This window comes from Copadichromis virginalis, linkage group LG16, assembly GCF_057382275.1.
Source record: "Copadichromis virginalis isolate Kocher_CV1m ecotype Utaka linkage group LG16, C_Virginalis_male_GT1.1, whole genome shotgun sequence".
Lineage (NCBI taxonomy): Eukaryota > Metazoa > Chordata > Actinopteri > Cichliformes > Cichlidae > Copadichromis > Copadichromis virginalis.
In genome coordinates this window covers 15,323,248-15,347,207 of record NC_140633.1, presented here as the reverse complement: position 1 = coordinate 15,347,207, position 23,960 = coordinate 15,323,248, and the positions used below count along the sequence as shown (strand labels likewise).

The 23,960-nt window shown below is 39.7% G+C and overlaps 1 protein-coding gene across 2 annotated transcripts in view; it reads left to right on the top strand.

Annotated features, from left to right (window-relative positions):
- dgkg (diacylglycerol kinase, gamma) overlaps positions 1-23,960 on the top strand; it is a 161,481-nt gene that overhangs the window by 96,668 nt on the left and 40,853 nt on the right. For both annotated transcript variants that reach the window (XM_085435537.1, XM_085435538.1), the window contains 2 exons: positions 9,812-9,876; positions 21,825-21,915. In XM_085435537.1, the coding sequence (XP_085291663.1) occupies positions 9,812-9,876; positions 21,825-21,915 (156 nt within the window). The remainder of the gene's footprint in view (positions 1-9,811; positions 9,877-21,824; positions 21,916-23,960) is intronic.

The following is a 23,960-nucleotide window of genomic DNA, read 5'->3' as shown; positions in this document are numbered from 1 at the left end:
TTACCTGGCCAGTGGTGCATATAAATTTGTGTTCGTGTGTGTGTGTGTGTGTGAGAAAGACAGAGAGAGGGATAGATAGAGAAAGAGCAAGAGAGAGAGAGGGGGACATGGAGTTATTCTGGCACAGACTGAAGGTCAGGGGAAGTATCAGTCACAGGAAGTCAGCGTCTGCCAGGTTCAGGCCAGGTTACCACAGTAATGAATGACCGTGCTGAGTGACACCTGGCTGGTCTTAAAGACAGGAGGAATAGTGCTCAGGGATGGTCTAACATGTGGACTCAAAAAGACACATCTAGACAATTTTTAAAGTCTTAAATATGTCTTCATAACACAATTATAGCAGTTGCCAGGTGCAAGGCATAGTCATCGACTAATTAGTCCTCCTTAAAGGACTAATAAAACAGTAGATTTTCACTCGTTCCAAAGAACAGTCTTCCATGATGGTTTGTGCTGAATATCAGGTCATAATGTTATGACATTAGTGTGGCTCAGTGATGCACAAATTAGCTAACAATCAGAGGTGTGGACTCGAGTCACATGACTTGGACTCGAGTCAGACTCGAGTCATTAATTTTATGACTTTAGACTTGACTTGAAAAAATGTTCTAAGACTTGTGACTTGACTTGGACTTTTACACCAATGACTTGGGACTTGAATTGGACTTGAACCGGTTTACTTGAAAAGACTTGATATTTTACCCCAAATATAAAATTTAACATGCATATTATATGGAGATTGAAAATGTGACGTCATTCACGGGTAGAACCGCAAAGGATTCTGGGAACTCATGGCAAGCGGTACTAGCGCACGCAGGCTTTCAATTAAAATCAGTCACACAGCGATAAAAAGAAACACAAAAATGTCAAGAAGCTGTTGTATTATTAACTACAATAGCCGGTCGCATGACAGCCACGGGAAGCCGACGGGTAAAGAGATCGGTTGTTATCGGATTACGTCGTTGAAGAGAAATTGTTCGAGCCATGTTTCCGAAGTAACAAAGAGGCGACTGGATTGCAGCCATTCAAAGATCAAATATAACGTCCTAGAACACTCCAGCTCACAGGTTAGTCTGCTCCAAGCATTTACACAAAGGTCAGTCTGCTGTTGTAGTTAATGCGTCATTTTTCTTAACATAATTGGTGATATAGGTTACAAGCAAGTCTGGCGCTGAACAGAAATTGTCGCGCTATGCTCCTTTATTTATTGTGTTTATTGTGCATAAATAGTGAATTGTCCTGACACAATATTGCGTTTCGCTTCTGTTATTATGGTACATTGACAAAAACATATACTTTTATTCACAGGATAAAACAGGTTTTTTGTATCACTAATTGTCCAGTACGATTACAGCATACAATATTATTGTCACTGCTACATTTCTGTGATGCTACCAGAAATTATTTCCACTACTAATTAATTACCGTTGAGCTCAAAGGTTATATTAATAAACGGTTAACGAATGTGTATTTATGAAGACGATTTGTGAGACTGGTAAACTTATGATACGTACGATGGTCTTTCGTTCTACACGGTGCATTTCAAGGTCCTGCACCCATCCGTCGGTAAACTGTACCTGGGCTTGTTGCAGTGACCGGAAGTTACTAAACTTCATGAGTGTATGCACTCACTCCAAGAACCGTATAATTATAAATATGCATATAAATATGCTAAGATGAGATAGCTGACTTCATCTAACTAGCAAATGTTTTCCAGGCTACGTTGGTGATACAGTTTTTTTTAATGTGTATGATATTTTTGTCATGCGATTTTAAAGCTGGTCCTACAACCGCATCCAAGAATAACATGCAGCGTATCTCAGAACTGTCGGTGAAAATTATTCTTGGAGCTAAGTTTAATTGAGCTGCATTTTAAAGAGGTGCAATTTCACAATTTGTGTATATTTTCTAAGTTCACTATTTTGTATGTGTTGAGAAAAACACAGATTTTAAAATTACATGGTCTAATATTTACATTTAGCATATAACTGCAACATTATTTTTTCGTTTGTTTTTTTTAAAGACTCGAAAGGACTTGAAATTCAAAGTTTCAGACTTGTGACTTGACTCGGACTTTTACACCAGTGACTTGAGACTCGACTCTGACTTGCCTGACATTACTTGAGACTTGACTTGAGACTTGAGGATAAAGACTTGAGACTTACTTGAGACTTGCAAAACAATGACTTGGTCCCACCTCTGCTAACAATAGCCCACTGTCTCCCATTCCACTTTTAAATACTGCAGGGACAACAAGTAAGTGTGCAGTCTGACAGCAATGTGCTCTATTGGGGTGATACGGTACTGTGAGGTTGGGCGCCACATGACTAATTACTATAGTTATTACTATAGTCTATCAATTCATAAGTGATATAGAAATGTTTAGCTTTCTCTGAATCAAACATGCTAAACTGAGCATTCCAGTACAAGAGTATCATGGCATTTCTCTTTGCTATTAAGTTAACAAATATAGGGACTCAAAACATAATAGGGGCACACTGACAATGTATTCCTCTGCCGGGTACTGTGGGCCCCACTGATGTGACATTTTCCATCCACCAGTTTTGTTGTTGTTTGTCACTCTCTGTTCCTTTCCTCCTGTTCACCTCACCCATCCCCTAGAAGCTCCTCTTTCCCCCACACACACCATGAGCAAAACTTCAAACGGCAAGATCAAAACAACCTTGATCACATAGGCAACTACAGGCAATGGCAAATGTCACATATTGTTACTGCCAGATTTATCAGGAGGACAGAATGCGTAAAAGTTGTGCTGGTCAGTGATCGCCTGTAGCGGTGGATTCAGGCCAGATTTGGTGACATGGAACAGCCTGTCATGTTTTAAAAAGCTCTGCAGCTACTTTGTGTTGTTGTCTGACCCTGATCCGTATGCTGTCCTACAGACTTTGCTCGTAATAAACCAAAATCAATACAAAAACAAAACTCCACCATTTGTACACATGTGACAAACAACTCCTTGGGCACAAATTTAAAGAAAAACAACCACTTTGCCCTCATTGAATTCTCACATGTTTATGTGTTTTTGTTGCTATGAGTAACCTTGCCATTAAATCAGAATAGGAATGTTTTTAAGTTATGGTTCCAGTATCAGATTCTCGTGCTCTAAAAGCAGCAGATGCAGCTCTATTTTAAGATGTGAGATTTGCTGATGCATGGAGATCTCAGAACATTGCCCTAGTGTCTGATTGAGTAAGTGCGGTAGCGTCCATTCATGATTTTCAGGGTGACAAGTGAGGAAGCTTGTAATCGCACCTGTCCGCTTGCTTCGTCACAGCCTTCCATTGTCCTTGTTGCACCAAACTGAAACACCTGGACAGGCAGGCAGGATGCCAGCCTATCATCACAGGTGCTTTCACCTGTCAAAATTATGGGATGCACTTTGATCTAAATATATTCCTCCCCAACCCAGTGTGATGGCAAAACATGTAATCCGATTGTTAAGTGATGATGTGACGAATCCTACTTCCAGGCCTAAAGTAGTCTGCGTTTAATATGGCTTTTGTGTTGTTAACATGTTTAATGTTTTGTATTTTCTTCTATTTAATCTCAAAAAGCTCCTAAAACAGTCAGTGATCACTGTTGACCTCCCTCGGCTTTTATTACCGCTAATCATTTATTTAAGCTCAGTTTTTAAAACCTTAGGATGTAACTACAGCACAGCCCATGCAGCAGTATATGAATGACTAACCTCGTATTGTGGATGGATTATCTCAGTTGTTCTCCTGGCTGAAGTTTGGTCCTTTTACAGCATCCTGCCATGCGATTACATTTGTTCCTGACCACCGAGAACACTCACGTTAACTTTTATCGAGTGCAAAAAAAGTTAGCTTGTTTATCCGGTTGTTCAGTCTGACGTCACTAGCCGTGTCTGGGTCTAAACTCCGCTGCAGGTCCATATATCAAACGATCACTATGGCATTACTGAGAGTTGAAAAACTGTCTAAAGTCTTTCATCTTTAATAAAATGATCAGCGTTCTGCTCTACCAGGTGTAACAATTGAGTTTAACATCCAGGCATCCATGAAAACGGACATTTATGACATTTAACGGAGTTAGAAGTTAGCAGGAAGTTAGCTTGCTAGCTTCTATCTAAATACAATATAGCATGTCCTGACTGCGGGTTTTGGAAACAAATTAAAACGTACAGCTCTGTTATCACTTCCAACATAAATGAAGACAGAAAACGAAACAGCAGTGACGTTTGTAGGGTCACTGAAGTTTGGCTAGCTGGTATATAATGATGTGCTACGTGACCGCTAGCGACACAGCTATGTTAGCATATATGAACAAGCTAACTTTTTTTCCACTCGATAAAAGTTAACATGAGTGTTTTCGGTGGTCAGGAACAAATGTAATCGCATGGCAGGATGCTGTAAAAGGACCAAACTTCAGCCAGGAGAACAACTGAGATAATGCAGCCACAATACGAGGTTAGTCATTCATATACTGCTGCATGGGCTGGGCTGTAGTTACATCCTAAGGTTTTAAAAACTGAGCTTAAATAAATGATTAGCGGTAATAAAAGCCGAGGGAGGTCAACAGTGATCACTGACTGTTTTAGGAGCTTTTTGAGATTAAATATAAGAAAATACATAACATTAAACATGTTAACAACACAAAAGCCATATTAAACGCAGACTACTTTAGACCCGGAAGTAGGATTCGTCGCGTCATCACTGAACAACCGGATATTATGCTAACATAGCTGTGTCGCTAGCGGTCACGTAGCACATCATTATATACCAGCTAGCCAAACTTCAGTAACCCTACAAACGTCACTGCTGTTTAGTTTTCTGTCTTCATTTATGCTGGAAGTGATAGCAGAGCTGTACGTTTTAATTTGTTTCCAAAACCCCGCAGTCAGGACATGCTATATTGTATTTAGATAGAAGCTAGCGAGCTAACTCCCTGCTAACTTCTAACTCCGTTAAATGTCATAAATTCCGTTTTCATGGATGCCTGGATGTTAAACTCAATTGTTACACCTGGTAGAGCAGAACGCTGATCATTTTATTAAAGATGAAAGACTTTAGACAGTTTTTCAACTCTCAGTAATGCCATAGTGATCGTTTGATATATGGACCTGCAGCGGAGTTTAGGTCCAGACATGGCTAGTGACGTCAGACTGAACAACCGGATAGACAGGCCAGTCCACCGTGTCCATTTCCCACTTTGCCTCTCTAACCACGTGAAATGGGCATGCATGCAGAAGTTGCCTAACTCCATGCACAAATTGCATGACCAGCAGGGGGCGATGATATATTTAAACCCACAAAGTCGCTAGTGAGCAAAAAATGTGTTAAGTACATTCCAGGGTCCTTAATCACCAGATTCTATTAAGCTTGGATGATTATATGTATATAGATGTAAATGTGTTAAAAATAGTCTGTTTAAAGGCTTTCATGTGATTATTTGCATGTTGGTTTGAAACAAAATACCTCGCTCTTCTGTTACTGCAGATTACCGCAACGTTTTGGGAAGACGGTGGACCGCCGTGTCTATTACACACTCTGTTGTGATATTGGGTTGTCCTTCCTTATTACCAAGCATCTAAAATGAGTTGAGTTTATTAGACAAGAATTTACAAATATCCAGTTTCCTGTTTTTCACTTTTCGTGTAAAGGTGTACCGTGGAAAGTACAGCTTGACCTTCCAAAACCTACATTTTTGCTAAATTATAAGATGCATGCTCACAATTATTCTCACAGCTTATCTAAGTGATGTTAGTGGATAAGATAAAAATGAGTAAATGACACCCTTAGAAGATGAGGTTATGATTCTGTGCGGTAGCCTACAATATTGCATGAAATGTCCAAAAACTTTATCATCATTATTATTATTAGTGAGTGATGAATAATTGGAGGGTTTGGGTTAGTTCTAGTTGTTAACAGTAGTGGTCATGGCCCAATCAAAGGTAAAGACAAATCATTAATTTTGTTGAGCCTGTGGAAAAGCAGCAGTACGACTGTTTCTAACTTCTAATTGGGTGAGCAGTTTAGGTCTTCCACTGCACACCATCTTCACATAATCAAAGGCACAAACTCAGACCATGTAGAAATGTACTACAACTATCCGGTTGTTCAGTCTGACGTCACTAGCCGTGTCTGGGTCTAAACTCCGCTGCAGGTCCATATATCAAACGATCACTGTGGCATTACTGAGAGTTGAAAAACTGTCTAAAGTCTTTCATCTTTAATAAAATGATCAGCGTTCTGCTCTACCAGGTGTAACAATTGAGTTTAACATCCAGGCATCCATGAAAACGGAATTTATGACATTTAACGGAGTTAGAAGTTAGCAGGGAGTTAGCTCGCTAGCTTCTATCTAAATACAATATAGCATGTCCTGACTGCGGGGTTTTGGAAACAAATTAAAACGTACAGCTCTGTTATCACTTCCAGTATAAATGAGGACAGAAAACTAAACAGCAGTAACGTTTGTAGGGTTACTGAAGTTGGGCTAGCTGGTATATAATGATGTGCTGCGTGACCGCTAGCGACACAGCTACGTTAGCATAATATAAACAAGCTAACTTTTTTTTCCACTCGATAAAAGTTACCGTGAGTGTTCTCGGTGGTCAGGAACAAATGTAATCGCATGGCAGGATGCTGTAAAAGGACCAAACTTCAGCCAGGAGAACAACTGAGATAATCCATCCACAATACGAGGTTAGTCATTCATATACTGCTGCATGGGCTGGGCTGTAGTTACACCCTAAGGTTTTAAAAACTGAGCTTAAATAAATGATTAGCGGTAATAAAAGCCGAGGGAGGTCAACAGTGATCACTGACTGTTTTAGGAGCTTTTTGAGATCAAATAGAAGAAAATACATAACATTAAACATGTTAACAACACAAAAGCCATATTAAACGCAGACTACTTTAGACCCGGAAGTAGGATTCGTCGCGTCATCACTGAACAACCGGATACTCAGAGAAAGGCAGCAAGCAAAGGACCCCTGCAGGCACGCACACACTCCTTCATGCAAACCCATGTAGATGCATCGTTTTGGTATATTTACTCACTGAGCGTCACCGTATCTGTTGTAAAAGAATTTGCGTTGTTTTTGTTCTTGATCTGTTCTCGCTCTCTCTCTGTCCTTTGCTAAAGGTAACATGTTTAATGTAGCAGTGCATCGTTACTGCCACGTTTTGGTCGGTAAAACTGGTCATTACTTCTGTCAGGGACTTTTTTCCCCTCATTTGCATCTTCTCTAGCTGCAGGGCATTGAGAGTATTAACTTTTCATTTACATGTGTGTTGTGCTGAACTGTCATTTACAATATTTAAGTGGAAAGACTGCTTTAAATGAGAAGCCTGGCAGCATGAAAATAACATGCAAATAAGCTGTAAAGGGATTATATTTACATGTGAACTAGAGGATGAACATTGTGTCTGAGTAAATACTGCAGATTATTTTTATCTTGCTCTTACTGTAACTCCAACGGTATATATCAAACCAGCGTGTTGTTCTTTTTCTTCTTTTTAACATCAGTGTAGCATCCTCAAGGCTAAATGCTATGTCAATCGAAAGATAGTCAATTATTAAACATCGTATGTATTACTTTAACATCTGTAAAGGCGACACATCCTGCTATCCAAACAGTCCCATATAAGGTTTTGTTAATAAAATAAGACGATCCTCAGGCTTTAGTGGAGCAGAAGAAGCTCTGGTCAAGCTCAAAGTTCAGATCAGGACTGCTCTGTGTCACAGATCTCATGCAATCAAATCTGTGCGTGTTCTGTGCGTGCTGCGGGTCTCCATGCATGTTTATGGTATTTTTGAGCGTCTGCAGTCTTAGTGCTAATTGAACTTGCCATTGTTGTTATTTATCTGGCTTGTAGAGTTAATATGATGGACGTATTTGAGTTGTTTTAAGAGGTAAAAAGAAACAAAACTGTGTACTTTAACATAAAGCACTATCAGGGGCTCTTGTGACTGTCAGGCTGTGAAAAATGAATCAAAATGAGCAGAGGACAATATCATTTCTTCTTAGTTTCACATGGCAAACATCAATTATGTCTCTGCTGGCGGCTGCTGTTGTTTGTTTGCCTATTTAAAGGGGTCATACTGAGGCTGCTCTTGTGACTGATCAGGGGTTTGGCCCAGAGGTGAGGGGTTAAATACACGGGGCAGGAAGGTGGGGTCCGGTCTAAGACCAGCTTCAGTAAACTTGTGACCCTCAGATCAGTGCTGTAATGTGTCATTAGCCTTAGCTTTATACTCCTCAGTGTCTTTGTGCTCTGTAGACTGAATTACAGCAGGAAATAGGAAGGGTTATTGTGGTAGGTTGGATCAAATTATTGTTTGATCAAAACACTGTCTTCATGCACAGCAATTTCAAGTGGGGAGAAATTGGTATGTAAATAGATGTAAATAACTATTATTTCTATTACTAATTACTTTGCCACTTATTTTCCTCTTTCAGTCAATTAATTGCTTCCTATTTAAAATATAGAAAATGAAATGAAAAAAGTAAAGAGAAGAAGTTTAGCTTGCTTGGAAACTTTTGATTAAACTAGCTAGTTTTCTGTTGAATACGGCTCTAACATTGGCCTAGCAAAATGACTCCAAGAATGCATTGATGACTCATCCACAACGGCACAAAAGAACAAAGAGCAACATCTAGACTGCAGATCTCAGATGTCTCAGGTTAGGTATTCATGATTCAGCAATAAGAAGGAGACTGGGCACAAATGGCACCTATGGGAGAGTTTAAAGGCAAAAACGGCTGCTGACCACAAAGAATACAAACATTCATCTCACCTTTGCCAAAAAAACATCTTGACGATCCCCAAGACTTTGGGGAAAATATTCTGTGGAGTTACAAAAGTTGACATTTCTGGAGCAGTCTGGAGTCTCGTCGTGTCTGGCGGAAACAAACATGGTGATGGTATGGTGTTCGTCTGGGGCTGCTTTCCTGCTTCAGGATCTGGATGACTTTCCATGACTGATGCAACCATGAAGTCTGCTCTCTATCAGAAAATGCTGAACGAGAATATCCGAGAATATCGGTTTGTGTTTTTCTGGCTTATTCAGCAGAACTGAAACTGAACTGAAACAAACCAGCAAATTCTGCTCTGAAACAACAAATGTAAACAGACCTGGCATGACCTCAAACAGACTGTTAATGCTAAAAAACAACAACAACAACAACAACAATAACAAAAGAAAAAACAAAACTGAATTTTCAAAATTCTTCAAAGAGAGGTGGGATAAAATTTCTCTAGAGCTATATGAAGGACCAGGTAGGTTTAGATCCTTTCCCCTTCATAAATGAAATCATTTAAAAGCTGTATTTTGTATCAGTGTTGTGGCTCGGTGATGTAGTGGTTAACACATTTGCTTGGTAACGGTTGCTGGATTAATTCCAGCTGGAAATCCCCCTTTGGAGTTGCATCATGGAGGGTATCTGGGGTAAAAAGGCCAAATCAAACATGCAGTTTTTTTGTCAGGTGCAGGTAATTGACATGTATAGGTAAAGCAGTAAATATGCAACTACAATGAAGGTTAAGTTATGAAATCCTTTTATGACATGGTTGTATATTTGGTAGAACAGAGTGGAGTGAGTACAGTAATTGGCTGATGAGTGTAGCGGTACACTCTCCGTCTCAGTTTTTACTGACTGAACCAGTAGCATTTCTGTTCTCATGCCTATTCTAAAAACAAACAATGACTGATGTATGACACCTTTTTTTATGCTGGCACAAAGCTAAGTTTGCATTTGACCTTTATCCAGCTGTAATAACACGTGAGGTTAAATTCACAATGTCTTTTCTGTTTTCTCCTCCAGGATGCCTCAATCGCCCATCGCTTTCATCTGATGCGTGAGAAGCACCCTGAGAAGTTTAACAGCAGGTTAGTGAGATATTTAGTGGGATTTAGCATAATATTTTGCTACTGCAAAAATTAGTTTACCTGCACCCAACCTCATACCATGAATTGATAAAAAACCCTCATAAATAACGAGTGACCTAGCACTTTAATCTGGAAACCCAGTTTCGTACTCCATAATTGTCACCGATCGATAACAGACCAAAACCTGCTGCAGAGAGGGGTCGATATATTGGCGGTGTTGGCCTTATTTGAGTTAAAAGGGACTGAGCTAGAAGAGTTGCATAAACTCTGCGTAGAGTACTCCAGGATCTATGCTTTTAATTTCTTCATTTTATTTTCTAATGTTTACTCGTTCGAGCACACAACTAATTATGAAATGATCTAGACATCCAGCAGGAGAAATGAGTGAGGGAGACTGTGATGACGTAAATGGGAGTTGAATCATTCTCATGGTAGAGAAGACACCTTTAAAATGGCAGGCCAGGACAACAAAAGCTCAGCTGCCTAATTAATAGTTACATCATCTGGGTGGCCGCCTCAGCCTGATGAGAGAGAGGGAGACGTCAGAAGAGAGAGTCACGATGATCCAGAGTTGATGAAATACCATCGCCTGGTTCAGATGGATGAATTCAATCTCACCACACCAGGAAGACATGTAAATGAGACAAAGTCAGGATTGGAGTCTGAGAGCAGCTTGAGGACGTCATCAGAATTTATATATCAAACTTTTATGCATGTTGAGAAAAAAATTCTTAACCTTAGCCCCATGTGTGAAATTATTGTGGGGCGCACTTTTCTGTTTTCCATAACAATAAGGCACTGTGTAAATATCACAGGTCTCAACCACACAGACTGTGTGACCATCTCAAAAAAACTACTGTTTTCTTAACATAAGTGTAGCGATGCAAAAGGCCTTCTGACAGGCTCTGTTTGGAATTTTGTAGTATCAACACTACACCAGCATCCACCATCAGACAATTAAATAGCATTACATACAATACAATGCAACTTTATTTGTATAGCACATTTAAAACCAGAGTGCCACTGGATTGTCTGACTTCTCTATCTTAGAACAATTTCTGTTGAGATAAAGAAAATGTTTGTGTTAGTGGCCTTTGTGACCCATTGTAAAGTTTCATCTGGTCAAACACAGAATAAAGAAGACAAACAGTAGACAATTAGAAAAATGAAGTTATTCCCTTGTAAAATACCCTCTGCCTCAAACTACAGGCTACTCACAAATTTGATCTATCTCTTTTTAAACATAGACTGTATATAAAAGATGGACATAGCCCCCATAACATCAACTCTGCATTTTGAAGTCTCAGTTGTGTCATTGCTGCTGCCATCCTTGTTTTTGGGGGCCACAGTGCTAATTTATCAGCGAACACTTGAAATCTTGATTCACAAGCTGTATACATAAACTCTGTGGACACATTTACAGTCGCTGGTAGGGATGGGTATCGAAAACCGGTTCTTGTTGAGAACCGGTTCCCACTGTTTCAATTCCTTGGAATTGTTTGCCATTTTTGCAAACAATTCCCTTATCGATTCCAGTCGCCCCGAATGACGTCACCACGTTGCGGAGCGTCATTTACCTGGCAGGAAACATCAAACCTTGAGGAAGACAGCAGGAGAAAATCACACCTGAAAGCTGCTCCTGTAAACTAAGAATGAAAACTTGGGCAGCATGTGGTCACTAACACTGGACAGAAGATTGGTTGCCTGGTCTCCATTTCTAATGCAACATTCAGGATCCACGTAAACGACTTAAAAGCATGGATCTATCCTGCTTCGTATCAATGGTCCAGGCTGCAGTTGGTGGTGTAATAGTATGTGAGATATCTTCTCTGCACACTTTGGAAACTTTAGTAGCAAGTGAGCATTGTTTAAACTCCACACCCTGACTGACTTTATCTTACTGATGTTGTCGTCTATCCCTTTACGACCAATCTTCTGATGGTTGCTGTCAGCTAGATTACATTTCATTGCATCAGGTTATAAATGTAATAAATTTTTGATGCTATGAAGTTGATCTTTTTTAAAGCTGTGGGGACTGACTTGCTTTTATAGCCAGGCCCGTGTGGCCATTAGAGGAACTCTAGTTTTTGGTACCTCGCACTGGCTTCATTTTTTAGCCCTGGAGGTTGATTGGACTCATTGTGATATCATGGAATTAAACATAAACCGAATGCCACTTTAGGAACATTTTGCATTTAAGTTTTATATCCGTGGCAATTGAAATTACACACACAAAAGAGTAAGTGTTCATGGACCCACGAAAAGCAACAAAATGTTTAAAAAGCTGCTTCCTTTTCAGTCCAGCACCCTTTACTACACTTGTGAAGCAATCGTTCAGAAGAACAGTCAAACAGCAGCAGACTGCATCAGCCTCTGTAGACATAAACTGCTGCCCTGAGGGGAATGACTGTTGATGAAATCCTGCTTTGCTTGTTGTCTTTACTGTAGCCTGATGTGTATGAATGTGAGAACGTTCTCAAGTTTCTCAAAGCAAATTATGCAAAATGTCCCCAGTGTGGCTGCATGAAGATCTGCACCTATCGTTTGCTTAAAAGCCGTTCTTTGTTTACTGTTGACCATGTGTGATTGTGCTAAAGTGCGCCGAAAAGCACAATCCCTGAACGCGCTGCTCTGAAGGTTTGAAATCACAAGTTAATTAGAGAGTAAAAGCAGCCGTCCTTCGTCGCAATGTGCAGTTGTACTTTGAATACTCAGTTCAGTGTAGGAGCTTGTTTTGAATGCCTCTCAGTCACTTGGGAACCAGGCTGTGTTTCATGTTGTTTGCATGATGGCAACAACATGTATTCCACTGGTTCACTCCACAGCTAATTAGCTGACATACTGTGGAAAATGAAAAAAAATAGAGGAGCGGAGAGAGTATGAAGGGGTACTAGAGAGATGGCTTGTTTACTCTTTGAAATTCAATAATTAATGCTGAAGTTTCCATCCTTGGTCCCATATCTGTTTCCAGCATCATAAAAGAAAGATACCGCCATTCTCAGTGGACCCTCTCTTTGATCCATTAGGCAGACTTAGAAGATGTAAAGCATTTATGTGGACAGCGGGACATATTTAGCCCACATAAACCCAGAGGTTAAACACAGTAACCTTTAAAGCTCTTTGCTTTTCTACAAAATCTTCTTGGATGTTGCTTTTGACTGTCTCCATTGCTCTGAGAGCCTCTTGTGGCAAAGATCAAACTGTAGCTCCAAGCGAGAGTGCCGTGACGCTCCGGCAGCTTACTGTACAATATTTACAGTAAGCCTGGTGCTGGAGGTTATTGTTCTTCTTTGAATTTTCTTTTTCAGTACTGCAGCAGAGCACAAGACAGTTGATGGACAGCTGCAACTGTTCTATTGTTGCGTGACTGAAGTTTTGGCAGGGTAAACACCCCTCCATGTTTACAGCAGTTAAAACTGAAAGGAGTCAATGTTGAGACCCAGCTATTTCTTTCTCTGTGGGTAAGCGCATGATAAAATCACCTTTGACCTGGCGAGAGAGGCCCATAGCCACATGTAGCACTTAGCTCAGTGCTTTATTGTACTTCCTGTCAGTCACAATCCCACATTGTCTGCATGTGTTTCTCTCACACACTTGCACCACAAACCATCCCCCACTATCTCAGGCCTACTGGGACAAGGGGGATGTGTGATTCCTGACACCTCAGCATCTGATGGTCACAGTAGCCAGACCTCCAGGAGCCTGAAGCCCAGGTGCGAATCATTTCTCATGCTGTGGACAATGCAGTCTTTGCGTGTGTGCAAAAATGTGTGTTATCCATTCTGGAACATTTTCAGGGAGGAGAGGAAATAATATGTTTAGAAAGTGATTTTTTTAAAAATACTTAAGCAGTATAAATCATCTATCCTAACTGCTCTTACTCAGGCCATGTCCACACTGTTACATTTTCATTTGAAAACGCATCCTTTTCTCTCCGTTTTGGCCTCCCGTCCACACTGAGACGGCGTGTTCGCTCAAGGAACACGGAGCATTGTGAAAACACTCTCCAAAGCGGATACATTTGAAAACGACGTTTTCGCGTCGCAGTGTGGACAGCGAACCCGGAGCATTTTCGAAAACAATGAAACATTTTATCATGGGATTCAGTCATGTGACCAATTAAACTAAGAGAGTGGAGGGCATTATACAGCAGTTGTTTTGTTTGCTCTCAGTTCTGACAGCCCTATTAACGATTAATATCAGTGTGTACCTGCTCCAGATAGCTTTTCTTCAAATTCTTTATTTCTCACTCGCTTTTGCAACTTTGTACTTTTGTGTTACTCGCAGCAACAACTCCAACTCATTGTTAGTCCATTTAAAAAAGTTTTCCTCAACATTTTGTCGCGATGTTTCAAAGAGTCGGAAAGTGAATAAACGGCAGACGAAAATGAGGCAGGTCGAATCGTCTTGCGTTTCACGCATTCGCAGTACTGGAACGTAAGCGTTCAATGTAAATGAACGAGTCTGTGAAAACGAATGAAAACGATAGTGTGGACGCGGAGCGTTTTCAGACGTATACGCCGTTTTCATATTTATTCGTGTGGACCCCTCAGATCAGTTATATGTGTGCTCCCCTTTTGTGACTAAGGCAGACTTGTTCAGAGCTGATTTTGAACTGGTTCCATAAAAAGCAGTGGTAAATTTGCAGCAAATCTAGAGTTTTAGTCATTGTCTTTTGAATAAATTGTCATTTAGTTCTAGTCATAATCCAAATGTTTAAAATTTTGCTCGACAAAATATTGTAAGATTATAACCAGAGATGGGCAGTAACGCGTTACTGTAATCCGATTACTTTTTTCGAGTAACGAGTAAAGTAAGGGATTACTATTGCAAAAACGTTAATTAGATTACCTTTACTTTCCCGTAGGAACGCTGCGTTACTGCGTTACTAAAACCGTGATTTTTTTTGCGAGAATGTCTCATGACAGTGACGTAAGCAAGTGCGACGTTTGTGACAACAGCTGTGTGCAGATCAACAGTGGATCATATATCGAGTACTGGAGAGAGTATGAGCATGCAGAGTTTAAAGCGTGGAAGTACTGACCTTACTTTAAGTTTGATTCCATAAAAAGTGACAAAAACATTAGTGTCCATTGTGCATGGGAAGAAAACTTCTTTTTACAGTGAAAAAAAAACCCCTAAACTTCCAAGCAAGCACCGAGTGCGCTACCACGTAATGGGAAATTCACAGAGAAACTGCCGTATCCTTCCACTGACCGCTGCGGCACACCTGCACCAGGGTAAACCTCCGCCTACCCTGCTCCTGCTTTACAGGTGAAAATAGAGCAACAGGACCGCTGAGTCTTTGACTTTATTTATGTTCTGCTGTGTTTTACTTGCATCTATTTGAAAGACTGAGTGTAAACACAAAAAAAAAAAATTTATGTGCTGGAATGTGCAGAAAATAGGTTTAAATATTAAACAAATTTCTTCCAGTCAGTGAATGTTGCATATAATAAAATTTTTGCTTGATGCATAAAGTTAAAAGATTAAAACTAATAAAACAAGTTTTAAAAAGGGACCTCTCCATTTGATTACATTTTGTATGATGGATTATGTAGAAAAAGTAGAATTGGGCTGACAGATCTATCACTTTATCACCTCTTCAGGTTGTAAATCGTGTTTTTAAAAAGTAACTAAGTAACTAAGTAATTAATTACTTTTGAAAATAAGTAATCAGTAAAGTAACGGGATTACTTTTTTGGGGAAGTAATCAGTAATTAGTTACTGATTACTTTTTTCAAGTAACTTGACCAACACTGATTATAACAGAGAAAAGCTAAAGCTGATTCAGTTGCCTGATCAGAAACGGTGTCAGTGGAAGGGTGGCTGAAACAGGGAGAAAAGGCTGAAGCATGCCAAATTATTATAGGCATGGCAGAAATTTCACATTTTCGGTTTAAACTGTTGTCAGTGTGCACAGATGAGGCCGGCAGAGAGGTACAACAGTGAATGTCTGCAGCCTGTAAAGCATGGTGAAGGCTCTGTCATCATGTCATGGTTTAGGGCTGCAGTCAGCTGTGTTGGAGATCCTGTCAAACTGATGGAATTATGAATGCAGACAAGTACAGACATCTTGAAATATATCTGAATGGAAAAGACTTTCAGCATGATAAGAAACTCTCAGTCGCAGTCATACCTGAATAGAAAAACACAAATGGAACACTATCAGTGATGGATTACTCTGCCCAGAGCCCAGACGTCAACGTTTTTGAAATAGCGCAGATTCATCTTGACAGTGAAGAAAAATAAGAACTGTAGAATATCCTTCAAGCAGCCTGGAGAACTATTTCTGTGTACTATTTAGTGAATTACAAGAAAGCTTGCCAACAAGATTTCAGGCTAAGTCAAAGAATAAATGTGGTCCTACTAGATATTGACTCGCAAGCCCGATAGAACTGCAGAAACTGTTTTTGCCTGGCTTGGCATTCATTTACGCAGGTGCACAGCTGGCATCAGTAAATTTTGGGAATGTTTTGCTCCAGTGACACCTTTAAAAAGGGGGAAAAAATCACTGATTTGATGTGACATAGTTAATGTCATAAAGTTCAATTAACATTCCTTTAACAAAAAGTATTAGTATTAAGAGTTATGTCATGGTTCAGGCTTTATTATGTGAGGCATTAGCCCTGGGGGGCTGAGGGCTTTTTGAAATGAAAGTCTGCATGAGACGGAGAATCTCATACAGAAATTCCCCCCCCCCCCTCCCCCCCGCCTCTGATGATGAGAAGATCACAAAGGTTACCAGTTTGAACATCTGGCCAGTGTAGATCCAGAAAGGAAATCTCAGGGATTAGTATAAATCATCTTTCTTTCAAAACCACTGTATAGTTGGTATTAGCTGACTGTCATTATGGCCTCTTTGAATAATACCAGCTCAGCAGTTAATGTTATGTTTTATTCTTATTGGGAAAAAAGCCTCAGAATTACCTCACAGTTTGAGATGAAACAATAGTATCTAAATTATATACATTATTATAACCATGTTAAGCATTATGACCACCAGTAAATTATGAATATATTTAATGTGCAAACGTGCACATTAATATACAGAAACTGGACTAGGGAAAGCTTGCATATGTTTCTGATGTATTTTAGAAAGAGTCTCATTATTAGCTGCACTTTAGTCAAAAAAAGCATACTACTTCACCAATTCTCCTCATTTTCAGCTTCATGTATTTATTTTTGGACCGCACTGGAGTAGCTTTGCATGATTCACAGTTCAAAATATACGACGGGAAATAAGGAAAAGCAGAAAGGATCCCTTTCAGCTGGTGAGCAACACTTTGATTTATCCTTTCAATTCAGAATGATACTATCATCTCTAATAAGCTCCCATCTGTCCTGTTTCTTCCAAATTACCAACCTTTTATGCGCCACTTGTGAATTTTGAATTATTTTGAGTTATTATTACACTCTCCCCTCTTTTTTTCCCTGGTTCAGAGGGAAAATCCACTCTCTTCCTGTTGTGCAGACAAGGATATACATGTACGCAAGCAAAGGTTCACAACACACTGGGGAAGTTTTTCTCTTTTTAAAAACCACATCGATACAAATGTTCACTGATATGATCTTTTTCCACCTTCTCTTTTCACTATATTAAATTAACTTCAGTGATAGTAAGAGTCCTTTTAGTAACGGTGTGTTTTATAATACAACACAAGACATTCTTCTAAGTCTAAATAATACTGTTGCTATATTATGGTGAGTAGTTTACATGCACTTGTTGTAATATCTGGATTTTAATGATTTTTTTTGAGGTTGGAATGACTGTACAGAATACGTTTTTATTGAGTGCACTAGTTTGAATTTATTTTTGACTTTCTCTAATCCACATAGGTTTAAAAGTATGTAGACTCAAACAGATAGATACACTCACTTAAATCATTTAATAAGTGGTGCTGAGGGTTCTCAGTGTCTTTTAATTTGATGAGGCCAAGACCTGTTAACCTCTTGTTAGTGATCATGATTGGCTCCAACTGGTAGTTTCAGTTTCTGTTTGAGAGCACCACTTAGATTGAGCAACAGTCTGAACAACCGGAAAGTCCAAGTGAAAATCTAAGAAGGAGAACACAAGTTGGAGACATTTCTAAACAGTTGCAGATTCCAACAGTATAAGTTCATCATTAATTGTATGTAAGTACAAGTTATTCGAATGTGTCATCACCTGACCACGGTCTGGAAGAAGATGCAAACTGTCACTCTCTGATGAAAAGAAATACATTTCTAAGGTTATTAAAAATGTGTATTGTAAAATCAATGCACTGTTGAAAAAGAAAGGTTCAAAGAAATGATGAGAAACATGACAAGTTACTTTTTGCATAATACTCAGTATTTTGCACATTTCCATTGCACTGTCTTGTGTCTGTATCGTCCTGTTCTGTCTAGTGTTGCACTGTCTTGTCTTGTTTTGGGGTTTTTTGCATTCTTTGCACATTGCACTTTACGTAGTCCTGTGTTTGTCTGTTATATGTCATATGTAGCACCAGGGTCTCAGAGGAACGGTGTCTCGTTTCACACTGTACATGGTTGAAATGACAATAAAAGCCACTTGACTTGACATTCATGTCCATGATGAGTGTAAGTGTATATCTCACCAAAAATATACCTATTTTCTCACCTGATATGCTTGTATATGTAGCTATAATTAGCTCTCTTCATAAGCTGCTTTGTCGAGCTAAAAGAATGGGTCAATGAAGCTTTAGGTCACCGATCGCCTGATTGGATTATTAGAGATCAGATATCAGCAACTTCTTACCAGCTGTCTAAAAACACTGCAGCCAGCATTGTGTTAGCCTTCAGTTCTTTACTTTATCAAGCTCAAGTATTGTCTTTCCATTGTTTTGCATTTTCTCTGTTCAGACATATACAATGATAATAAAGGCCTATTCTATTCTATTTTTCACACTGTTTAAGACCAACAGGGTGTAATTTCTGCTTGCAGAAAACCAATTTAGTATATAGATACTCCATTTTATATAGAAATTGGAGTATCTATATGTCTGTATACCACTGACTGCACTGGGCTTTGTCTGCACTGATTTTCAAAGTCAGGACACATTCTCTGCTAATTAGTTTTACTCCCTGACCTCGTATCCTTCTGATTTCACAACCGGTATGAGAGAGGAGGAGGGATTGAAAAGACGTGGTGGGGTCATAAAGTCATTTTTCATATTAGTGATTTAAAGAGATGCTTATCTGACAGGAAGGGCAAGAAACTCCAAGGCACAGTATACTGGTGAGGGTTTTGGAGCCCCCGAGCAGTACTGAAGTAGTGAAGCACCTGAACTGTGTTTTCATAACAGCACAGTTTCACCTTGTACCTTACTACACCACCAATCTCTGTTCGCCACACTCTCTTTGAATCTTTTGGTTTCTCTGAAGGAGATGTGTCATCTTAAAAACCAGACAGTACTTGTTAAAGTTGAATAGAATTAATAAGTACTTCTCTTTTTTGCAAGTACGCTGTGAAAGCCAACTGAGGGCTCAGCACACGCTGAACTGGAGACTAATAATGAGAGATTAAAGTGTTAGACTTTTTAGACTATTTACGATCCCCTTTGTTGTAGTTTTGCATTAGGTTTAGTGCAGAAACATGGGAATAATGGTGGAAAGGCTTAAGGAAGTAGTCTGCCTCCCTGTTGCACTCGCTGTCCATAAGGGGGGAGGGGGACATGAGTTAATTGCATTTTTTTACAGGCTGTCTCAAGTGGAAGCAGCTTAATGAGGTTAGGCAGCTCGCCTCGTTGAGAATCACAACTGTTCCTAATTGTGATCTCAAATATGCTCATAATCCCCTGATTTGACAGCAGCAGAGGTTTCTGGGGAGGAATTAAGGTGAAAGAGAAAGAGCGAGACACAGAAAGACAATTAGCAGCAAGAAAAACATGTGAACAAGTGTATCAGCTGAAGACAATCGTGCTACCTTTTAAAGAACATGAAGAGTAATTACAGATTTTAATGCTGTGTCTGAAGTCTGTTCAGTATTGTTCTGTCTCTTATTTTGCTCTGTTAAACTTTGAGACTTTTCTAAAGAGCTTCTGCTTGAAATGTCCTATTTTGTTGGGCTAGGATTGCACCTAACCTTGGTGCTGTCATACCTCCATTATACAACGCTGTTGCGTCAATAACTATGTTATTAGTATAAGCAATATTTCCACATACCAGTGTACCTACTGTGATTTCATTAAACATGCACCACTTTTAGTGATTGCATAAATATGCAGGGTCATCCTTTATCTTCCATCTATGTTAAAGCTAGAAGCTCTAGGAACCCCTTGTTTAGTACTTCACGCGTAGTGATCGTGACAAGTCATGACCAGTGATAGGCCCCAATCCTTAACAGTATCCCCACTTTTTTTTGGCGGGGGGGATTGTGTTTGTCAGAATTATTATTTTTTGTTGGTCACCTGAGTATGAAGAACAATTTAAAAAGAACAAAATGACGTATTCTAATGGCGTAGGTTTAGTGTCAACACAGATGACTGGTTGCTGATTTAGACTCCTGCCATGAATCTCAGCTGAGCTAAAATATAACTTGTGTGTGTGTTTGATGCTGTTGCCAGCATTTATGCTTGTGGTGGTATCCCGGTGTATATGTTTTATATACAGTACCAGCCATGATAGAAACAAATAAAATGCTGAGACTTTTCCCTTCTCGGGTCTCTACTCTTTGTTGCTGTTAATTTCTTTATTTTTATTTCAGAGGCAACCATAGTTGTTCCATCTCTTTGCAAAGTCCCTCAGGTCAACTCCAATAGTTTTGACAATCTCCCTGCAGAAATTTGCTGACATCTGTGAATCCTTATATTATATATTCTTCTGTCACTAATCCATTGAAAAACTGCAGAGACAAAGTATCTACAAATGTACAGGAGTAATCAACAGTACTAAACAGGCCAATCGTAATAGTTGTGGGCTGTGTCGACACAATGTGTAGTTACATTTCTAGGGAAGTGCATGTTAGGTAACAGTATAGGGTTTCAGGGGGGTTGGGGTTTAGCACAGACCTATGTTGTAGATTTAACTCAGTAGTATAAATACACTGTTAGAACTCACAGGGTTTTTATAGTTCTTCAGACTATTTAGTGCCATAATACTGTGGATCGTCTACAGCATGTATGAAGAAGATCCACACTGCCCAGTGATCACGAAGGCAACTAACTTCTTGCTACCTTTAATTTCACGTTATGTTATGCAAGGTGAACCAGACTCGCCTGTACAGCACACCTTGTAACCAGATCATATTAAACCCCCAGAGGAAATAATGAATGAAATTAGGATGTTTTTGCCTGTGGACCAGTGAAGGGCACTTGAGGTCATCTTTCCAGACTGATCAAGCAGATATTTCACCTTGACTGAAAACCGTATCATTCAGCCACTATGCAGTCACAGAACAGCAATGAATGACACGAAGATATTAACATAAATAAATCCATCAGGTCACCTCTGACAAATCCGTCTGCAGGGCAGAAATGAACCTTTGCTCAGTCAGGCCCAGTCAGGTTTGCTTTGAATGTTGTGAATCACAGTAATGGTTGCCCTGATACTATAGCCACCACCAGCAATGTTTCACCCCATGTCCCCTCCGGAGGCAACGCTCACGTTGCAGCTCACAGGATGGTTTCGATGAGAACAGCAGAACGCCTGTTTGACAGATGGCGGGGTCAACTTTCTGTGCATTAAATGCTGGCAATGCTACTGTCCCCATTCTAGCTTCAGGGTGCATTGATGGAGTTTTGAACTCTAAGGTCACATGACCACAAGCTGTCCTGAACTGTCAGAAAATGTGAGATGACTCAAGGCAGCAGACAGCTTCAATATGTGTCCACTGCACCCGAACAAATCGTGCTGTAGGCTCAAAACACAGTACTTATGAAGTGGGAGTATTATCTGATATGTTTGCCAAAAGAAAATGTCTGTCCTCTGTGTCCCCTCTGACTCCTCAGAATGAAGAACAAGCTGTGGTACTTTGAGTTTGGCACCACTGAGACCATTTCAGCCACCTGCAAGAAACTAAACGAATGCATAGAAGTGGAGGTGAGTCACAGTCTTATCAAAGCTGCTATCTCTGATGCAGAATTGATGAGTAATGGCTGAAAGTGACTGGCTGGTTAGATGACAAAAACACTGGAATATTGTTTTTAAATACTGAAGACATGCTATATTTGATACATCAAAAAAGATAAATATGAAACATCCTGTTACAATAGATACCAACAACTTTGGCTTTCTGTGGAACTCTTTATAGAGCTGATACTTAATGTTTTTCCAAAAAAGAAAAAAAGTGTGTCAGAAGTTTACAACAAAGTAGTTTGCTCGTATTAATGAGGCAGGCTATTCATAGCACATCATCAGATTAATGCTCCATAAAGTCACTGATTGCCTCATTCTGTCATACAGCGCTGAATAATCTGTCACCTGGGTGCTTAAAGCACAGCAAGACTCTGAGAAAACACATGAGAAACATACCTTATCAGAAGGCACTGACGAGAAATGCAAACGAGCTCTGTAGCCCACAAGGTTCACATTCCACTGCCTCCCTCCACAACTCAAAAACACCTCATGTTTACATCATGTTATGAGATATTGAGATCAAACGTCATTCCACTATCTAGAGTATTGTGCTAAACATTTGAGCCACCCCTCATTTCTTTATATTTTGCTTCCTAGACTTTCTTGTAATTTTTTAAGTGGTCTTGAGCAAATTTCAAATTTCTGTGGGGTTTCTAGAGGTCTTTCAGAAGTGTTTCTTTTGACATTGACTGTTTTGTCACTCATTTTCTTTTCTTGTACCTGATTTTTTTGTTTGTTTGATGATTTGTTAAGCCTTTTAACACTGACCTAAGAATCATTCAACAATAGAAAGACACATAACTCAAAGAATAACTTAGCACATTTGTTCCCAATTCTTTAGTTCAATCTTTGAAAAATATGAAAGGTAACAGTTTAATAGGCATAAAATAGTTTTCATTTTTATGCACCAAGAAGGTGAGTCCCAAATAGCTATTAGCTGAAAACTCTGCCTATCTCAACATAGTGTGTACTGTGTCCTTAAACAATTTGAGGAAACCGGACAAGTGGAGGCTGAAAGAAATGTCACGCTTAAAAAATTACAGCAGATGAACTGAAATATGAAAGTTATGTCCTTAAGCAACACCAAAAGAAAGACCCGACAGCCGACCCGAGAAATGCATCTAGGCCTTCAGGTGATCCATCTACTGTTCACTGAAGTTTCATCAGAAAAGTGTCTCAGTGGAAAGTTGGCTGATCACCAAGCCATTCTTAAGGAAGTGAAACAGGAACAAAAGTCTGAGGAGTGAAGATCATCAGTATGTAAGGAGGAAGTCAGGGGAGAGTTGTAACAGTAGTTTTGTCCCAATTCATAGGCCGAATCCGTCGGAGGACCCGGCCTTCGCAGTCTTCATGGGTCAGGTCCCTTGAAGACCGAGAAGGCCGGAAGCTGTGAAATGGGACAGTCTAGCCTTCAGATTTGCATCGCCACTGTCTCGGTGGAGTTTAATAAACTCAGCCGTCTGCTCCTTGCTATCTAAAATATAACAGGACACTGGAGTAAATTCTCGACCATCTCACACTTCTGTTTAATCAGTTTTCAGTTTGATATTCATTCAGCTGTGTGAAAACTATAACTTTAATCTCAGTCAAACCGATTTACTTAGGAATAAATAAAACATTGAAAAAAGCCAAACAGTAACATTTTTAAGTTATCTAAGTGACGTATATATCATGTTTAACCTGAGTAGTGAAAGACAGCACGGGGTCTGAAAACGATGTGCCGAGAGTTCACTATTCTCGCTGGCTCTAATGAGCCTTGACCACCCGGTTAGCTATCGAGCTATCGGTAACAGACATCAAAGCACTTTTGCAAATATGTGATGTCTTAATAAATAGAGCAGATATTTGAAGTTTACACAGCACCATTCTCGCCTGAAAATATGTGAAAAGTTTATTTTGTGACCCAAAAAGAGTAATAAGAGTAATACTAAAACCAACTAGCTGCCGCCATTGTTGGAAACTAGAATTGGCTGGGCCGCGCTATGAATTCTGGGATAGGTTGGTCCACG